The 18,296-nt window shown below is 41.0% G+C and overlaps 1 protein-coding gene across 5 annotated transcripts in view; it reads right to left on the bottom strand.

The window, feature by feature from the left end:
- The window catches only part of NBEAL1 (neurobeachin like 1), an 80,926-nt gene extending 73,964 nt beyond the window's left edge, over positions 1 to 6,962 (bottom strand). For 4 of the 5 annotated variants that reach the window (XR_006169409.1, XM_042821946.1, XM_042821945.1 and 1 more), the window contains exons 1-2: positions 6,855 to 6,918; positions 6,119 to 6,412 (exon numbers count right to left, since the gene is read on the bottom strand). Coding sequence is in view for 4 of the 5 variants with exons in the window: in XM_042821946.1 (XP_042677880.1) it covers positions 6,119 to 6,169 (51 nt within the window). In the remaining variant the exon portion in view is untranslated. Of the gene's footprint in view, positions 1 to 6,118; positions 6,413 to 6,854 lie in introns of all 5 variants that reach the window. The other variant, XM_042821944.1, reaches the window with a different exon arrangement.
- Between the last annotated feature and the right edge of the window lie 11,334 nt (positions 6,963 to 18,296).

An 18,296-nucleotide genomic window follows, 5' to 3' on the forward strand; every position in this document is an offset into this window, starting at 1 on the left:
TCCCAGCCTTACAATGCAAGTGGTGAAGGGATTTGATTGAACTATGACATACTGTCTGGAATGCAGTACTTTGTAAAACAGCAGCGAGAGGTTGCCTGACAACACACGAAGCAGAAATAATGAATGACTCTCACACTCTTCCCATAGCACAGAGCACACATTAATTTAAATGAACTGTTTAATGTTTAAATGAATGCATAATGCCAACAAGCGTAGCTCAAGCAAACGGAACAAGTGTTAAACTTCCAGCTTCAAGTATTCACATTGCAATGGTTGTAAGGTCTGAGACTGCTATGTATTTACAGAAAAGCTCAAACTACCAGCACACCACAGTTTGAAGCACCTGACTGTAGCAGTCCATTCCTAACACAGAAATCATGGTTTCCCCCAGGACCGCTTACTTTATCATTCAAGTTTGCCAATTCCTTTAAGCAGCTTATAAGGAACCAGAACCTCACATGTAATTCCTCCCATATAAACTAAAAAACAAATTCAAATGACAGGATTTGAAATACTCTAAGACACTTTTAGAATAATACAGTCATATTTCATGGTTTGTGTATAGCTTTTTGGCTTAGGACTAAGATGCTCTCCTCTAAAAAAAAAAAAAAAAAGTACATGCTATCAGTTTTGAAAGAAAATATATTAACAGGCAGATACCCCTCACCAAACCAGAGAGAACTAAGTTTCTCTCAATACAATCAGATCTGGTAAAAACAAACCAGCAGAACAGTGCAACACAAGAAAGTATATCTCTTAAGACAGGTCTTAACATAGCAAGGGATATGACTCTCTCAGTTACCTGTGTCAGCAAACACTAGAATATTATGATTAGCTTTACAACTGCTAATACACAGAGCCCCTAAGGATGCTAAGACTGAATGCTCTCTTGAAGCACAAGCTAGATAGAAGCTGACTGAGGAACACCTCTTTGCCTCAAGCTATTCTACCAGGTAAATGCTTAAATGAAAACATGATTTTACTGAAGACGGACAGCATAAAAAAAAGCCCAGGACCAATTTACTCAGAGAAACTTTGCCTGGCACAATTAAAATTCTTACAGTTAAATTCTTAAAGGAAAGAAAATCATCTTGACAAGACTTCAGTCACAGTACCCCCACTCACTGAGTAACTAGCTCTCAAGTATACTATCTGGCATGGCTTTCACAAGCTATCTAACAAAGCAGAATCTTTTATAGTGCAGCTAAGTCCTTTTTAAAGCCCTTTGCAGTGTTTCTATCACATTTAAGAACTTGGACAGAAGAATGTCCTTTACAAGCCTAAGCCTGAAAAGATGCTAATTTACATTTCAAGTTTCTTCTGGGCCATCAGTTATAAGCAGCAACCTGCTTTTATAGGTGCTACTTGAAAGCACAAGTTCTTTTTAAAGACTCCTTTGGACTGACAACCTTGTTTTTTTATAGGCCACTTTATCCCCTCTCTTCCCCCTTAGATTAAAAGAGTTTGCCTTATTTTAACTGTACTTACATCCTGTGAAATTCCTATTTCCTTTTGTAAAACACATGTTTTCTTAGTGGTATTTGTATATATTCAGCTAAAGTCAAGAGTATAAAGTTGTACTAAACTACTTTTCTTTTTTCCTTTCCACTTTCAAGATAGGACTTCAAGCTTCTCTTGGAATGTGTAATTTCAAGGAAAAGATATGGAAGAGGGTAAGTGGACCCAACCATTATGATCACATTTTGTTTTCATTTAAGTCACAGTTCTCTGTTTCAGCATCACTTACCAGTCGCTGCTCATATTATTTAATACACCCCCACCTATTCCCTGTTTTCCTCTAGGTTTAAGAATGCAGAGAACTAGGATTCAAATGAGATGACAGTCCTTTAAAAGAAAAATCAGTCACTGAGGCACCACTCAGGCAGAGTTTCCATCCAGGATAAAAATGAACCAACTGTCATTTAGTCAGAATTCTATAACAGCTATGTAAATACACAATACAACAACAAGTAATTCATATTTTTCAGTTCACCAATATTCCATATGTCACATGTTCTGCTTCTATTGCTAATACAGAAGACAATAGGAAAGAAGTACAAATGGAATATTTTCTGAGGTGTATATAAAGAGATAAGTGCTTGTATTTAAGCCTCTGAAACCCTTCCTGAAGGCAACTGAAGATTTTGTTTCATTAGAAATGAAAAAAATATTGTCATATAGAAGAGTATTTGATCACTGCGTAAATTAAAAATTCAGATTCTTTGACAAAGTCAAAGGATTTCTACATTATCTACCAGAAGAACTGGAAGAGGTGATATACACATAGCTGAAGTCTTACAGACAAGATACAACACAAGATAATTTGGATCTGCAGTAAAAGTTACTTCAGAGGATAATAAGACATGAAATAATTTTGCACATTGGTACATAAACAACAACTAAGAAAAGGTTAATCAACTGCAATTGTTATAGTGCTACAGCTATGCTGGTTTAAGAACACAAGGCAAGACTGATAGAGCAGATCTAATGAAAGAGATTACTTCAGTCACATGAACAGGTCACAGAAACATTCAGATGAAAGCATACCCTTTCTCAAACTACCTCGGTTCATCTGGTAGAGCTTTTCTCCTGTTGCAAACTTATGCTACTGAAACATTTACAGGCATCTGCTGCATATTCACTCAAGTGAATCATGTTACTGTGTAGATTATAGTTAAGGCTTCATACTGACAAGGAATACACTAATGCTTGGCATTACCTTTATCTACTTCACCTGCTGCATAAAGTTTTTCCTAGAGAATCCATGGGAAAAACTTGTGATATCCATTCTATATGTGTTTCCATTACCTTCAAATTATAATGCATGCATTCCTACATTTAGATCAGAAGATGGCAGCTTACATTTAATTTATATCAGTGTTAGAGTGAATAACAGCAATATACACAACAGATTATCGAGCATTAGGGAAAAAACATTTTAAACTGAAGGCCACCTCAAATGATCACAGCAATTATCTGAGTTTTCAACAATGTTTTCTCTGCAGAAAGTTTGACATCATTTAAAAAACAACAAAACAAAGAAAAACAAGGCAGAACAGCTGAGACAATTAACAATGCAATGGTTTCATATAATTTCCAGTGACTCAAATCCAAACTTCACTACATTTAATGAGTTTCTACACTGCTCCTAGGCAGCACCAAAAGCAGTCACATGTGGGTGTTAACTTTTATTAGGCATCTCAACAGCAGACTAATTTGCAACTTTGCAACTGTTGGTCCCACAAAGCACAGCTTTTAGAGGAATAGAAGCAAAAAGCAACAACAACAGATATTTTAGGTTTACCAGATTAAAATCATCTGAATATCAACTTAAACTTCTGCATCCATCAAAACACAAGAAAAAAGTAAGAGAAAACAATACTTTACATATAATATCATATGAAAACTGTTTTTGCAGAGAGGCTGTTCAGGTGTTCCAGCCTGCCCAGGTCTTCAACTACTAATAGCTGCTACATTGCAGGGAAGTCCTCTCTTAATGCTACTTCACAGAAAAATAACTGTTGCAAATGACACAACACTGCACAGAGGCATCAAGAGAACATACAGAGCAAGAGGCATGACCCCACAGAAGATGGTTACACACTATCACACAGCACTTCAAAATTGTGACAAGCATTGCACTGTAGCACACAGCACTATATTTAGCATACTATCGCCCAGGCACAACTTCCGAAAAAGTAAAGATAAGCAATGCAAGTTGTTATCAGTAATGCCAAGCTTCACACCGAAAAGAAGTTAAATAAAGAAACATTGAAATCCAAACAAGGCTGCAAAACCCAAACCAGACGCATCTGAGATCTGTAAAGCACCAATCCTCATTTACTCAGCTGTAACCGCCCAGCAGCTTTGGTCATTTGGAGACATCTCCCACCTTCCTTTCCCAGGAGGATGCCACAATAAAGCCATGAAAATGCAACACACAGGATATGATGCTACACTTCATCAGGCAGCCCCAAGCATAGAGACTTCTTCCTAAGCAACACTATCGTGTTACTGGTGATTATTGCTACATCTTCCCATTGTGCTAGATGCTCGAAGGAGAGCCAAGAACAGCACAATCTAGATGTTTTCAATACACAGCTGAATAACTTATATTCAACCCTCACAAAACTTTATACCCTAAGCTTCTTCCATTACTCTCAACTCCAAACTTAATCCAAGAGGGAATACTGCATTCTGGATGCCTTTCTCACGAAAGAAGGATTTCAACCTAAATCAGTTACAGATCAAAAAAGAACAAAAAGCTTTGTACCCAGTGTTTGTTGAAAGCACAAGTTTTTTGAACTCACTCTAGATGCCCTCAAATTTCAGACAAGCTATTTTACCAAAGCATAAATACTTCTGTGCAAGAAAAATTCCTTATCAGTATATGAATACATTTAACATGTCCATAATACATGGTTCTGGAAGAAAACATACCAAACTACAACCAAAAGTCAAATCACTGAGATCTCAAAAGGGCTGAGTACATCAAAATCCATATATATTTTTAATAAGTCTAAATAGTCTCCTCATTTTCAACACAAGAGCTGACCATACAGCACTTGCGTTCACATAAAGAAACTGAGCATCCTCCAAAGCACACATTGTAACTGGCAGTGCTTTATTCCTGTGGGCATGGTGACAATATGGAGATGGAAAAGCACACAATGAGAATAAAAGGTTCATGCAGAGGAGAAAAAGGTGCAAGAGATAAAAGAATTTTATGAAGTATAAAGTTCTAGAGGAAAGACAAAGATTGGTTGAGAAAAATAAACTTGGTGTTTGGCTCAGCTCCCCAGCCCTGCATCTCCTAAAGCTGAGGAAAGCCTGGATTCTTGGAGTCTGTTCCAAGTATCTTTGTTCTTCTCGCATCGATGAACTCACTGGAAAAACATCCATCTCCTCCAGTGCTAGTCTATTTCCCACTGCTATTGGCATTCCTACTTTAGTTTAAATGGCAAAGGCCTATGCAAATACATTTCAGTCCAACAGATAACCCACGTGGGTATCAGTAAGAAGTCATAACATGCCACGATGCTTGCAACAGTTTTATTTTTAACTACATAATAGAGCATTAGGATTGCTAACACAAAAATTAAGAAAAGCCACAACTCAGGCTGCCTTGTGCAACCCTCACTCACTGCTTGTATGCAAACATTATTAAGACCATTTGTATTTAAGATGACATACTATGGTCTTGAAGCAGATCTTCTGTAAAAATGAAACCACAAAAACAAGAGAACATTTACCCTTCCTGACTAGTTTGAAAAGTTAAAGAATCTGTGACACATATAAAAAGAGTGAGACTAAAAAGAAAAAATGCAAAAAAAAACTAGGGAATAGGGCCACCAAAATCAATCCTTGCCATTGCCACAGAGTGTCCTATATGACAGCAGGCTGGCTACTACCTCAGCCTTTATGGTTGGTCTGTTTGTTTGTTTTATTTTTTAAACACTCTCCTCATTTTACAAGTACCTGTTTAGATAAGCTGGAACCTATCCTGCATAGGCTCTCAGTAATCTAGCAGCAGTTAGGATTTAAACATATTAATTGCTTTACACTGTAAAATACACATGGAGAAACAGCAGAACTGTAATAGTGTTCCTGCCAGAGGAAAGAAGCCCATCACTATCAACAGAGTAGTTGGATGCTGTGGTGATAACCAGCAAAGGAAGGCTGAGAAGTAATTTAATAAGTCTGCTTTTCAGGAAGGCTTTCAGTAATGTAGATTGAATAAAACAGAAACTGTACAGAAAATAATAAAGTTAAATACAAGATAGCAATGAATTAAATGAATGCAATCCATCCTAATACCACAGTCCTATGTAACAAAACACACCTAAAACGTGAATGCGTGCATTCACATAATCAAAAGGCAAAGCTAAATAAATGCTGTAACCATGTACAGTTCATGCCTAACTCACAAAAAACTAAGCCCAATCTACAGAGCAAATCAAGATGTGGGCTTATAAGGGGTCTAAATTCAGTCATACTTAGAGAAGCCATACACATCTAAGCAAAACAAAACATTAAAACACATTACAAGACTACTTCAAATGCCTGACTTGCAAATACAAGAGGAAAGATGCACCGACACCCGCAGATGCTCACTCACCTTGCTGCAGTAAAGCATCCACAGCTCGTACAGCCTCTCCCGGGATGCCATTCCTCCCCTTCCTCCTTTCCTCAGTGCCAGCTCCTTCCGTTCAGGATCCAATCATGCCCAGTTCCCCAGTGCTCTTCCCGCAGTTTTCAGCTTGTTGTGACACTTATAATCCAATAAGAAGTCAAAGATTAAAATAACAGGGTCTCAGTCTCTCCTTTTTGGGTAAACATAGTACGACACCAGAGACTGAAGACAGCAGCCGAACACGCCCGTTCCTCGCCAGTGGCACTCCGGGTTTAATGTCTGAAAGCGAAAACACACCCTTCAGGCCTCCAGCGGAGGAGAGCAAAACAAACCCGGACTTAAAGCCCACGGCCAGCCTCCGGAATGACGCGAGGCCAGCGGCACCGCTTTCAACCCCCAGCTTTACCTCAGCACGGAGAAGCCCGGCTGCCGGTCCCCGCGCCGCCTTCCCGGAGCTGGAAAGAGCGAGGGACTGACGGCAGACGCCGAGCACGGAGGGTTCACCCGCTAAAGGGCCCGGGCGGGCAGTGACAGCCGCCGCCCGGTGCCCCCACCGCGAGTACCGCAGCCGCCCCGGAGCCAGGCGAACCGAGGCGGCGGCCACCCAGACGGAGACGCCGGCAGCGGCCTTCCCCATTCCCCGCGAGAGAAGCCCCGCGCCGCGCCGTCCGCTCCGTCACCGCCTCCCGAGAGAGCGCCGCCGCTCCGCGCCGCCACCTACCGCATCCCCGACCTCACCCAGCTTTCCCCGCTGCTCCGCGGCCTCTCCCCACAGCCCACCTGTGCCACGGCGGGAGGCGGCCGGGCAGCCCAGGGTACTGAGTGGGCCGGGCCTCGCCACATCGCCCGCCCCGCCCGCATTCCGGCACACGCCCCAGCTGCCGCCAGGGGGTGGAGAAACCACGGGCGCCATTTTGGCTGCGGGCACGGCCGCAGGCGGGAGTTACCCTGCGGGCGGAGTGACCGTGATCGGGAACAGCCAGAGGCCTGGAGGCCCCAATGCCATGACGCGGCTGTCCCCGAGCCCTGGAAGCAGAAAGGCGCCTGTTGCGCGCCGGACCCTTACCTAAGGAGAGGTTCTATCAGCACAGCATCTCGCACAATTGAAACAGGCTTACGCAGCCTGAGGACCACATATAAACAAACGTATAAGCTGCTGCTGTTGTTTTAAAGCAGCCTGTGCCTCGTGTACAGAGTTCACACAAGACTAAAGAAATACTCCTGCAAGTTATCAGATTTCTGAAAAAGAACAAGAAAAGACCTCAGCTTGATGGTGTGGCTTTTCCCAGGCACATCAACAGCTATCCAGCTATCCAAGACAGAGCGTGTAAGCTAAAGGCCTACTACACCATACCTCCGTAGTCTCAGCAACACTAGAAAGAGACTCTACATCTATCTGCTCTCTTAAAAAACAAGACCAGAAACAAGACTGTATCTAATTCTAAAGCAGGGAGAGCAAGCTTTAGGAAGACCTGAGCTTTTATCTCCAGTGTAGGGGAACAGTTAGGGCTTGAACTGGTACACCTGGTGAAGGGCTGTGTCTGGCCCAGGGAGCACAGGCAGATTGTTTGCACCTGTGCTCCCCAGCTGACCAGAAGGGCACAGGGTACAGCCCCCTGGGCTCATATAAGAGCCAGCCTCTGAAAGGGAAGCATCTTTTAGACTTGGGCTGTTTCTGAAGAAGAATGCTATATAGCCAGAGAGCTTTTTCAGCACTTGGGTGAGTTCTATTTCTTCTTCTATATAGGATTATTGGTCTCTCTGTGAGTACTTTACCTGATATTTCTGAGAACGTATCAGAAACAATTTTACTTCTTTACAAATAAGGACTGTTCTGTAAGGAAGGCATTAATGAAATGAGATTGCTAGGTCATAGCCTTAGCTAATGATTGAACAATAGCTATGAAGTTGTGACTAACTCAGGGAGCTCAGGTGTAGGTGATGTTTTTGAGTGAGCAGAAGAGGTAGAGCCTGGATCCGTCTCTCCTTATCCTTATTTAAGAGCTAGCAGTTAAAGGTGTAACACCTCTCTATCTCTGGATAGAGGTTATTCTTCTCTTCAGCTATTATTGATTGTTGGAAGGGGTGAGTAGCTCTTTTTCGTTGTTACTTCTTATTGTTTTGTAGTGCTTGTATCTCATTTGGAGGTGCTAACATTATTTTGTTTTATCATACATTGATCCTGAATCCTTAGTTGTAAGCCTTTGGCTTCTAATACTCCTTCTTGCTCAACTAAATCCTCTACAGCTTCTTTTAGAATGTAAACTGTTATTCACTACGTAAGCATTTATGTATGGGGCATTTCTGCAATGTTTTGGTTGACACTCAAAAATCTATTCTCAAGAAGAATTTAGTAGAGTCTCTGTTCCTGGAGCTGTTCAGGAAACGCATAGGTATGATTCTGAGTGATGTGGTTAGTGGGTATGATGTGGTGGGGTGGGTTGGAGTTGTACTAGATAACATTATAGAGTGGCTTGGTTTGGGTGAGATATCAAAGGCCACCTGATTCAAAACTATCTGCTGTGGGTAGAGTTGCTAGCCACTTGATGAAGTGCTAGATTGTGATCTTAGTAATCTTTCACATCCTTAACATCATTAATAATTACATGGAAACTCAGTGAAAAGGAATTGACTATGTAATAGTATGGTATTATCTGCTTTATGAAAAATACTTGGAGTTGAATGTCTTACCAAGAGCCTAGTTTGAGATCAGTTCTTGCACTTATGACTGCATTTTTTGCTTTCAGAATATCACTATAAAGTTTTTCTGTAAAATAATTAAGGACTGATCTGTGTTTGGTACTATATCATTCAGTAGAGGGAGAGTGGGAGTATGTATCTTTTCCTGCAGTGCCTAAGCATAGTTACTAGCATGAGTGGAAGGGCACTAATAAAAAAAAAAACTTGTAACATTATTTTTAGTGGTATGTTACACATACTTGGGTACTTGCTACTAGCCATAATGCTCTGAGGTTGTTATGTGCCTTTTTTATCAAGAAGAACTCCTAAGAGTTTAGAGTTCAGCGCTGCCCTCAGGGCAGGATCTGCTGTGCTTCACCCCTAAATTGCTTCCAGAGGACATCCTACCTCCTCTGACCATGTTCTTGCAGGACTTCTGGAGTGAACACAGGGCATTCTCATTTGCCTCTTCCACAGTCAAAAGGAGATAGATAGATCTTTGTGGTGTGCTTTGACATCTGTAGCTCCTCATCTTTTTGGAGTCTTTCTCCAGGATAAATTTAACTATTTCCCTTTGAGGAATTGAGGCACAGTTGAATCCAAATACAAACCCAATCTTTCTGAGATATTTCTCCATTTTTTAATTATTAATGTTTGTGAGCAATTACAACTTTATCCACATCCAGGGGAGATGTTGCAGCAGACCTTAGTGAAACAATAGACTCACCCTGATGAAAATGAAGTTCTGCTTCCCACTTAACTGGGCTACTTGTGGGCAGCAAAATAGACATTTCCCCCTCTGCTAGATTTGCAGTAGTATAGTTTACCCTGGGGAGGTCTAGGTAGTTACTGTTGATTGTATAGACAGTTCTTGTGTTCTGTGGGTGCTCTGAAGGGAGAGTGAAGTATTAGTGTTTTATAGCATGTTGGTCTGTTCCTGTGACATGGTGAGCAGTTTCCTGGTCTGATTTCCAGAGGGTCTCCTACAGCTAAGTTGCATACTGTAAAGTCATTAGTGTGGTTTTCTGGAGGTCTGTATTTTGGATTTGAGTGAAGTTCAGTCTTTTCTGTTGGTATAGACAGCTGGCAGGCATTCAGTATTCTCTGACTTAATGAGTTCTTTATCATAGTGCAAATATAAGCAAAGTGAGGGAGGTCTGTGGAAAAAGGTGGGCTACAGTTTCATCCCTGTAGATCTAGTATAATTCCTGGTGATTTCAGTGTACTTTTACTTTGTGGAGAACTGTCTAAGGATATGAAAGTCAAAGAATGAAAGAAGATTTAGAACAAGAGTTATCTGTGTGCTTTAAGATGTATTTGTGGATTGGTCTATTTGTGAAAGGTAATTACTAATTTTATTGGCTTTATATTGCTTTCTTTTTTGTAACTTGTTCCAATTGCTTCATGGACATTAATTACTCAGGTTGGTGGTGCTATTTGTTTTTCATTGTCCTTCAGCAGCTGTCTTGTGATAAATCTGTTTACAACAGTGGTTTTTCCCCATACTTTGCTCATCACTTGTGGTTTTGAACCTTGTATCTCTTCAGTAGCTGTATGTTAGTGTCTCACTGTGCACTGAACTTGTTTAGTCAACAAGTTAGATAAGAGTGGGTGAAAAGAAGGGTGTGGATTGAGAGAAGGCAATCTGAGAACAAGGAAAAGCTCAGTAATTGACCTTTCTGCAGCTTTGAACTGAATAATCTCTGAAGTGGAAGAAACCAAATGAGAACACCTGTCTTATAGTAATGTTATTTTTAAGCTTCTTTCCTTTATGTGGAAATGGAGATGTGTATACTGACTTCCAGATTATCTGGAACTGGTCTTTGCACTGTAAGCTGACAGCCTTGGAAGCTCTGTCTACTACCGAAATACTGTATAGAAGTAAGATTTGTGGATGCTGGTTTCTAGCACTCAGGCCCAATTAGCCCCAGAATGTGTTTGGGTTGGTTATTAAGAAGGAACAAACTGGTCCTGGCAAGACAGTTAGGCCTCTGAGATGGTGCTCTGCGGAGGGTAGCACACTATTGGCTTTCTGAGAGTTTCTCTGCTTGAATTTATGCTAATTGAGTGCAGCTGTTCTGGGTAAGCTAGCAAATGTAATGTGTTTAATCTTCTGTCACCATATTCATGTTGTAACCCAGGTAGGTCAGGGCTTGTTCATTGTTTGCAAGATTTGGAAATGGGAAGGAATTTGTTTGTCCCTTAACAAATAAGCTGGTGTTTAAGGTTTTTAGTTGTTTAAGTGCTAGAGGCTGACCACAGCTAAAGCTGGGGAGTGATAGCTAATAGCATTAAGTCCCTCTAGCCCCTAGCTGTTCTGCTTTCACATATTCAGGGTTAAAACATTCATCACACTTAAATTCAGGAAGGAATTAACCCCAGGGTTGCCTGGGACTATGGCGAGTGTTTTTGTCCTCTGTACTTTGATCTCATTATCGCAGGGGAACTGCAATATAATGAATCCCCTGCTGTAAAAGGCCTGGGCAGTAGCTTGATCTTTTCTGTTCTTTTTCTGCAGCATCAGCTCCTTTACCAGGGGCCTTAAAATTGCAGTTGTGCTGGGAGTTGTCTTATGTCAGGTACAACTTCAAGACTCTTTGTAGCTAAGTATTTAGTATGTGATTACAGGCTTATCTTCCACCAAAACTGACTTCTCACTTGAAGTAAACCATCCTCTTGTCTACTTTATTATTGCCAGTGCTCAGTGAAGCTACCATACTTTCAAGACAAATCATTCTGCTTTAGTAAAGATATAATTTAACAAATTATTTCATTATGTTGCAGAGCGTAGTCTCAGTCTTCTGTGTAACTTCTGAAAGTGTTAAGTGTCAGGGAAATGTCACCATTTAAGAATGTGTAGCTATCTGAAGATCTGAGCTCTGTTTCCTCTCAGCTGACAGGGTGCCTGTTCAGAGAACACCAGCTATAGGAAGTTATGGCTTATGGATGCACTGTCAGATCTTGCAGGTTAACTTATCTTGGTTTGGAGAAGAACCCAAATGAAGTCAGAACTCTAGTTGCTGCTGGAGGTGAGATTCCTGCGAAGTGTTAGTGTTGTGGCCTACCAGAAGCAGGGATGTTGCTTGCAGCACAAGGCCTCCTTGTGCATGGGGTGTGAAACCAAGGCTGTCCCCTGCCCTGGCTTTCACAAATCCTCCTAGGATTCTACTAGCCAGACTTCAGAAACAGAAGGGGCATAGAAACCTGAATGATGGCCAGTGTTGTAAAACTTGAAAGAAGAGTTTTAAAATCCTACAGTGTTGTGTAAACAGTGTGCTTTTAAAGTAGGAGTGAAATTTGCGGGGTTCCACTTGCACACTGAATGGGTTGTAGTCTGGGTAGCATAATGGGGTCTCTCTTCTAGTTTCTGACCCAAGACCTTAGGGAAAGCTGTTATTTCCCCCTGCTATGGAGGGGTCAGCGTGAGTTCATGTCTAGAAACAGTGTGAGGTCGTTGCTAAACAAGAGCACAGTGTAAGCTCTGATTGGGAAAACAGGAGCTATGCGGTCCTGTGCAGAACAGCTTGAGGTGGCAACAGGAACTGTTGGGCACTGGGACTGTTTTTTTTAATCAAGGCGAAGTGATTAAGTAATTGAAAGACTTGTTTTGATATCAGTAAAGATCTGAACAGTCATTGACAGAAATAACTGATCAGTAAATGTGTCAAGCACTGTAAATGCTTCGCTCTGTCTTAAGTCATCTACTAATGTTGCAGCTGTGAGATTTGTTTACAGTACCTCTGTGATAAAACTGCAGCTATGAATTTGGCACTGTGCATAGGAGAGCTATTATCCAGTGCTGGTAGTCAGAATGATTTCCCTTCCTCAGGCAGTAGTGGTGGACTATATGACTGGGACATTCACAGGTCATCCAGCAGCCACATTTCACCTTGACTGAGTTGTTGCAGCTGAGGTGGGTGTGCAGGTCTGGCTCATTCAAAGCTCCATGGTGCACTTCTGTGCACCACATGATCATGCAACTCTGTGGCTGTCTCCTGCACTCAGTCTGAGAATCCTATAAATCTTCTGCTGTGTAGAATACAGAGAGAAGGGAGGCACAGTTCTACACCTGAACTGTGCTGAAGCTTTCACCTCTTTTAATGATATGGGAACAAGAGTGTTGTAACCAGAGTTAATAATTGAATGTTCTAGTCCTAACAGGCTGCTGTATTTTAGCAATGGTGAAACTGAGTTAGGGAAACTTGTTACTTTCAGTAAGCAAAAGATTTAATTAAAGAACAGGTCAAGCAATATTTCTTCTTTAATAACGGGAATATGTGCAAGAGAAAATGCTTGAACTGCTGTGGCTGAGTTGCTTTATGTCACTTTAACATCTTTGTTCCCTGATTATATGCATATGGATTTCCAGTGTTAATGCTGTAAAAGTTTTCAGAGTATGCAAATTAAAACCGCCCTGGTTTTCTACAGCCTTCAGACCAAGTGTTGCTGTCAGTTTCTTTCAATAGCATGAGTGTTTGTATGAGATGGAAAATGATGTATTAAAAGTGTGGTAATGGCTGCTTACCTCCATCCACATTTCACTGCTGAGATTCTGTGTCAAAGGTACTTAAGAATTCACAGACCAAAAAGCCTAGTAGTTGGAGGATGGATATGTGTTGGTTATGGCAGAGGTGAGCCTTTTACAATCTGCACAGAAATATGCATTTCATGTGGGAAGTGTGTAGCCTTTTGGAGCTCAACTAAAAGTCAGTAAGGCAAAATGCAATGATCTCTTCACTTGAGACTTAGTTGCAATTGAATTAAAAAAAAATATTAGAACAAGCATTGTTAAGTTTTCAGTCTGATCTGATCGATCCCAAAATGCTCAAAATTATGTTCCTTCTGGGCCTAGTTTGGTGCAGTAAGATTCTCTAATAATCTGCACATTGTGGTTTGGTTTTTAGACAGTACTGTGTGGACTTTGAAGTGTTCATCCAAGTTGTTCCTGGCTCCCTGTGGATTTTCTCTTCTCAGGATCCTGTGTTGCAGAAGAGCGGTGTGCAATAGGAAGGGGCTTTGCGTTCATCTCAAACTCTGGAGCCGAAACATCTTGTTAGTTGAGCACTGTCCATGTTCTGAGGAGTGTGGTTATCACTTCTTCAGCTACCACTAGTATGTTATAACAGCTGCTTTTGAGATTGATTGCTTTTGCAGTGCAGGAGGACTTCTATGTAGGAATGGTTTGCAAAGAGCAGTGAGTCTTCATGTAGAGAAAATGCTATGAAGTTGAGCAATTGTAGTGTTTTCTATCATTGTAAAATAAGCTCGCATAAACCCGGAAGACTTGCTAGCAAAAACTTGGGTAGTTTCTGTGACTTCACCATGCTACTCTCTAGCACTCTTTTCTTCAGTTACTGTCTGCTTTGAGGCTCCCTGAGCATTTGCAAACAGAAGCAAGTAGGATCTCTTAGCAATCCCTAGTTTTCTAGAAGTGAAATGTGTTCTGTAGCAGGTGGAGAATTCTGAGGAGTTTTATTCACCCACAAACATTAGGACAGAGCAGTCAAAAATCCAAATATGCTATTCCAGTGATCACTGAATGTCTATTAATTTTGCCAGAAGGAATGCTAGTGTTTAATCTACACATCGCTGCTTAGCCATAGTTCTTGGTTGCACTAATGGAATTAGACACTTTGTTGGAGCCTGGGACATGTGTTAATTGCCATCTGGGGAGCTGGTCTGTTTTTGTTTATTTTAGTTGTGGTGAAAGCAGAGAAAACATTTTGGTTCTCTGCTCTAAGCAGTCAAATAGATACTGTTTGGACTGTTATTTTGCAAAACTGGTTTAGTATAGTAAGCCAAGTATGCTAGCACACCTATTACTTTTGTGATTCCTATAAATGCACAATGTTCAGCATTTGTGAGCAAGAGGAAATGTGCTTTTTCCTCGTCTCGTGCCTTGAACCACACTGTTCATCCTCTATTTCTCTCTGGAAAAATAGGTTTTTGTGCACCAGATAATTGCAGCAGCTGATCAACCTGCTTTGCACTTTAAGGGAAGACAGGCAGAAGGACAGGGATAGTGTCCTGTGCACAAAAGGAAGATATTTTCTTCCTCATTGATGCTTGGGGAAAATTGGTAAGGCTCACTAACAGGCCATTAGTAATGGGTCATATGTGAGCATAAAGAATGGGTAAGTGGGGTCTCTGACATACAATGCTTATAATTCATGTCTCAACTTACTATCTCTCACTGCTTTTGGAGTTGCCTTTTTTTCCCCAAAGACTTCACTAACTGAACGTTTAGGCCAATTTTGGGTAAAAGCCCAAAACTTAAAGCCCAGATAAAATGATTTAAAATTAAAGGTGTAGTAGATGAAGTTGTAGTGTCCTAATAGTTCAGTGCTCTCTGTACCACTTTCTTTCCAAGTCTCAAGCACTTCAAGAGCATTTTTGTAACTATGCCTAGAAATTGCTAAGGGAAAAAATACTTAGACCCTGCTACCCAAATGAGAGCTGGTATGTCAATAAGATGGGAGATCCCCTAACTGTGTTTTGTGATGGTTCTCACTCATTATTTCACAGAGCACCTGCTGGCACTGAATTCAGTGATGATTAATAGGCATACACATAATTACCTGAATGATAATTATTGTTGTGATGGACTTTCCCAGCACAACAGGATGTTGTCCTGTTTCTAATCCACTTTGGTATGCTTATTTAATTTCTTCTGCATGATGAATGGCCTGGCAGTTTTGGCTGAACCTCCTGCTGGAGCAGATCAGTGCAGCTTAGAAGTTGGTAGAGGCAGGGTGATTGACATCAGCAAGCATCTACATAGTTCCTGAAGTCAAGTTTGCAGGAAGATGCTGTGTAAAGATGGTGTGGTTTAAGGAGCAGGAAAAACAATTCCTAGAGGAATCTGAGTACAGATGGGATTGGAGTGGTAAGCATTGCTGTACTGCTGCTAGCACAGCAGATTGTTTGGTTTTTGCATCTATTCTCCATTATAGTGCCTCCTTTTCCTGGAAGCTGTCAAACTTGGAGGACCTGAACAATTTCTGGTATAGCTCTGTTGTTCCTCTATCCCTACTCTGTGATTACATCCTGCTTAAGTCTGTTTGATGGTTCAATCCTTTTTCTTTTGTGAGAGCAGGAGATGAACTTTGCCTCCATTTCAGTATGTTATCACCTCTCCATCTCATGTGATGTTAGCTTTTGCCTTCTAATCTTTTATTGTGTACAGATTTTAACTCTGCCACATGCTAGGAGGAAATAATGATGAAAAATGTTTCAGTCTCTTCCTGATGTGTAATTACCTGCTGCATCCTTGAAGGCCAAAAAGATTTATGTTAAATATGGGAGCAATTCAAATGGCTGTAGTAGGTATTTGTCAGTCTCTGAACTATTTGCTGATAGTGTATATCAGCTTGGGTCAGTTGAGTCATAGCTTTTACTCTGAAAGTTTTGCTTTAAAAATTCAAGAGAAGCAAGCTGTGTTAAACTCAAGCTGCTCTCTGTCTGCAACTGGGAGGTTGCTAATGTTGTTAAATGCTGAAGCATAGCTAGTGTGCTATGGGGAAACTCTATTCCTTCCACTCAGAACTTTTCCTGACACTTTTTCTTGTTTGATACAAGACCAGCTCAAACCTCACCTTGTTTTATTCTGACTATCACTTTAGATTCTTAAAAACAGGCTATGTCACAGAATATGCTAAGCCGGTTGTATGAATACTTTATAGCACCAGCAGGTGAGACTTCAGATCATGAGGAGCTACTGCACTCCAAAAATGAGCTATCATCTTCTATGTTTGGGAAACCCATTCAAGTGTGTAGAGACCTTGTCATCTTGATCCATCAGCTAACATGGCATGCACCTTTGTAAATCCATTTATTTAAAAGCACTCTGTTTGCAACTGTGTGTTTTCTGCCTCCAATGAAACAAATGAATGTTTGTGGATGTAGGGACAGCAGTGGAAGACTTGGGAGTCTTCTTTACAAGCTTCAGGCTAAAGAAGTGCTTTCTGTGCTGTTGTGAGAAAAAGACAAATGTCCTTTGGGGAAGGGAGCTGGAGGTGTGTTTTTATTGTCTGTGTAGTCTTATACTTTGTCTCCCCTCTGTTCTTGTTAAGGATCCAATTTTGAACTCCGGAATACCAGAGTTTGGACCTGAATCTCTGGAGTTCACCAATGACAGTGTGGGAGTGTGAGCATCTGACCAGCTCAGGTGAAACCTAATTCTTCCATTACAAACCACTTAATTGCTGTTGTTCATAACAGTATCCTTATCAAATGACTGGCTGATGTGCATTCACTTCCAAACAGGCTTGATAGTCTCCTGGCCTCTGCAGTATATTCAGCCCTATTCTTTTGAGCTTTCTGAGTTGCTCAGACATTCCATCTTCATCTTATTGAATTTCCTTTGCTCACTGCTTTATGATGTTTGCTTGACTACAGTGGTATCGATAGACACCTACTATTACTGTAAATAATAGGACTTAAATTATTTTAACTTCCTTTGTCTGGATGGGTCGCTGACTGAACTCAGCTGAACTGGTAATGGGCAGTGTGTATGTGCAGAGATGCAATATAGAAATTTCATGCAAAGTTGTTATGAGTTCAGTTGCACCTGATTATTTCTAAATGTAATCCCTTGTGTCCCTTACATCAAGCTAGGGGTAGATCTTAACTGTACCCTTACATCATTTATGTTAATTGCTGCACAGATTGCACTGTAGAGTTCTTTGAACAATGGTTGCTCATGTGAGTCTCCATTAAATCTGGCCACAGCTGACTTTGGCAGCTGTGCCACATGTTCGTTTCACATAACCTCATATGCTTAGTGTTGGCAGTCTGAGTTGCTTTCAGATTGCTTCCAGGACAGCAACTGATCTGGTGGTGGTCTGTGTGAAAATCAGCACTTAGTGTCCTCTGACTCAGCTTTGTTGCAAACAAATTGCTTGGAGCTGGTGTGGTTTTGAACCCCTCTGGTTGTTCTTAGCTATGGAAGAAAACACAGATGTATCTTCCATCGGTAACACCTCCTTTGGAGCCCACATTATTGCAACACTGCAAACAGATTGAGTAAAACTGAAATTCTTATTGCTTTGACCCCAGCATTTGCTTTTACTGCTGGCTGTCTCTTGAAGGTGCATAGTCCTATATTTAATGTTATGTTCTGTTGCTCGCTCCTATTAACTCCAACTGCCTAATCCACAGTAAGCAGGAAACATTCCTCAATGTAAACTAGGGACCATGTCAGTACTCTGATAGTCCAGCACTGTAGTAATACAGCTAATGACCTATTTGTGAGAATCTTGCTGTTTATTTTTTATTCCAGCTCAGTGAACAGAAATCAATCATGAGATATTAATCTCTTTCTAGCTGTTTAATCTTAACCACTCCCATGCCTTTGTTCTGCTATTCACATGCTCAGCAGCAGTGCCCCCTTCCCTCATTTCCCTTGTAGTGACCTCATTTCAAAGCATGCTTTCTCGATGGTTTGGCTTTCATGGGATCAGACTAATGCTATTTGAGTTGGGAT

Source organism: Centrocercus urophasianus, unplaced genomic scaffold (genome assembly GCF_019232065.1).
Source record: "Centrocercus urophasianus isolate 14NV4802_14NV808 unplaced genomic scaffold, USGS_Curo_1.0 seq_20, whole genome shotgun sequence".
Taxonomy (NCBI): domain Eukaryota; kingdom Metazoa; phylum Chordata; class Aves; order Galliformes; family Phasianidae; genus Centrocercus; species Centrocercus urophasianus.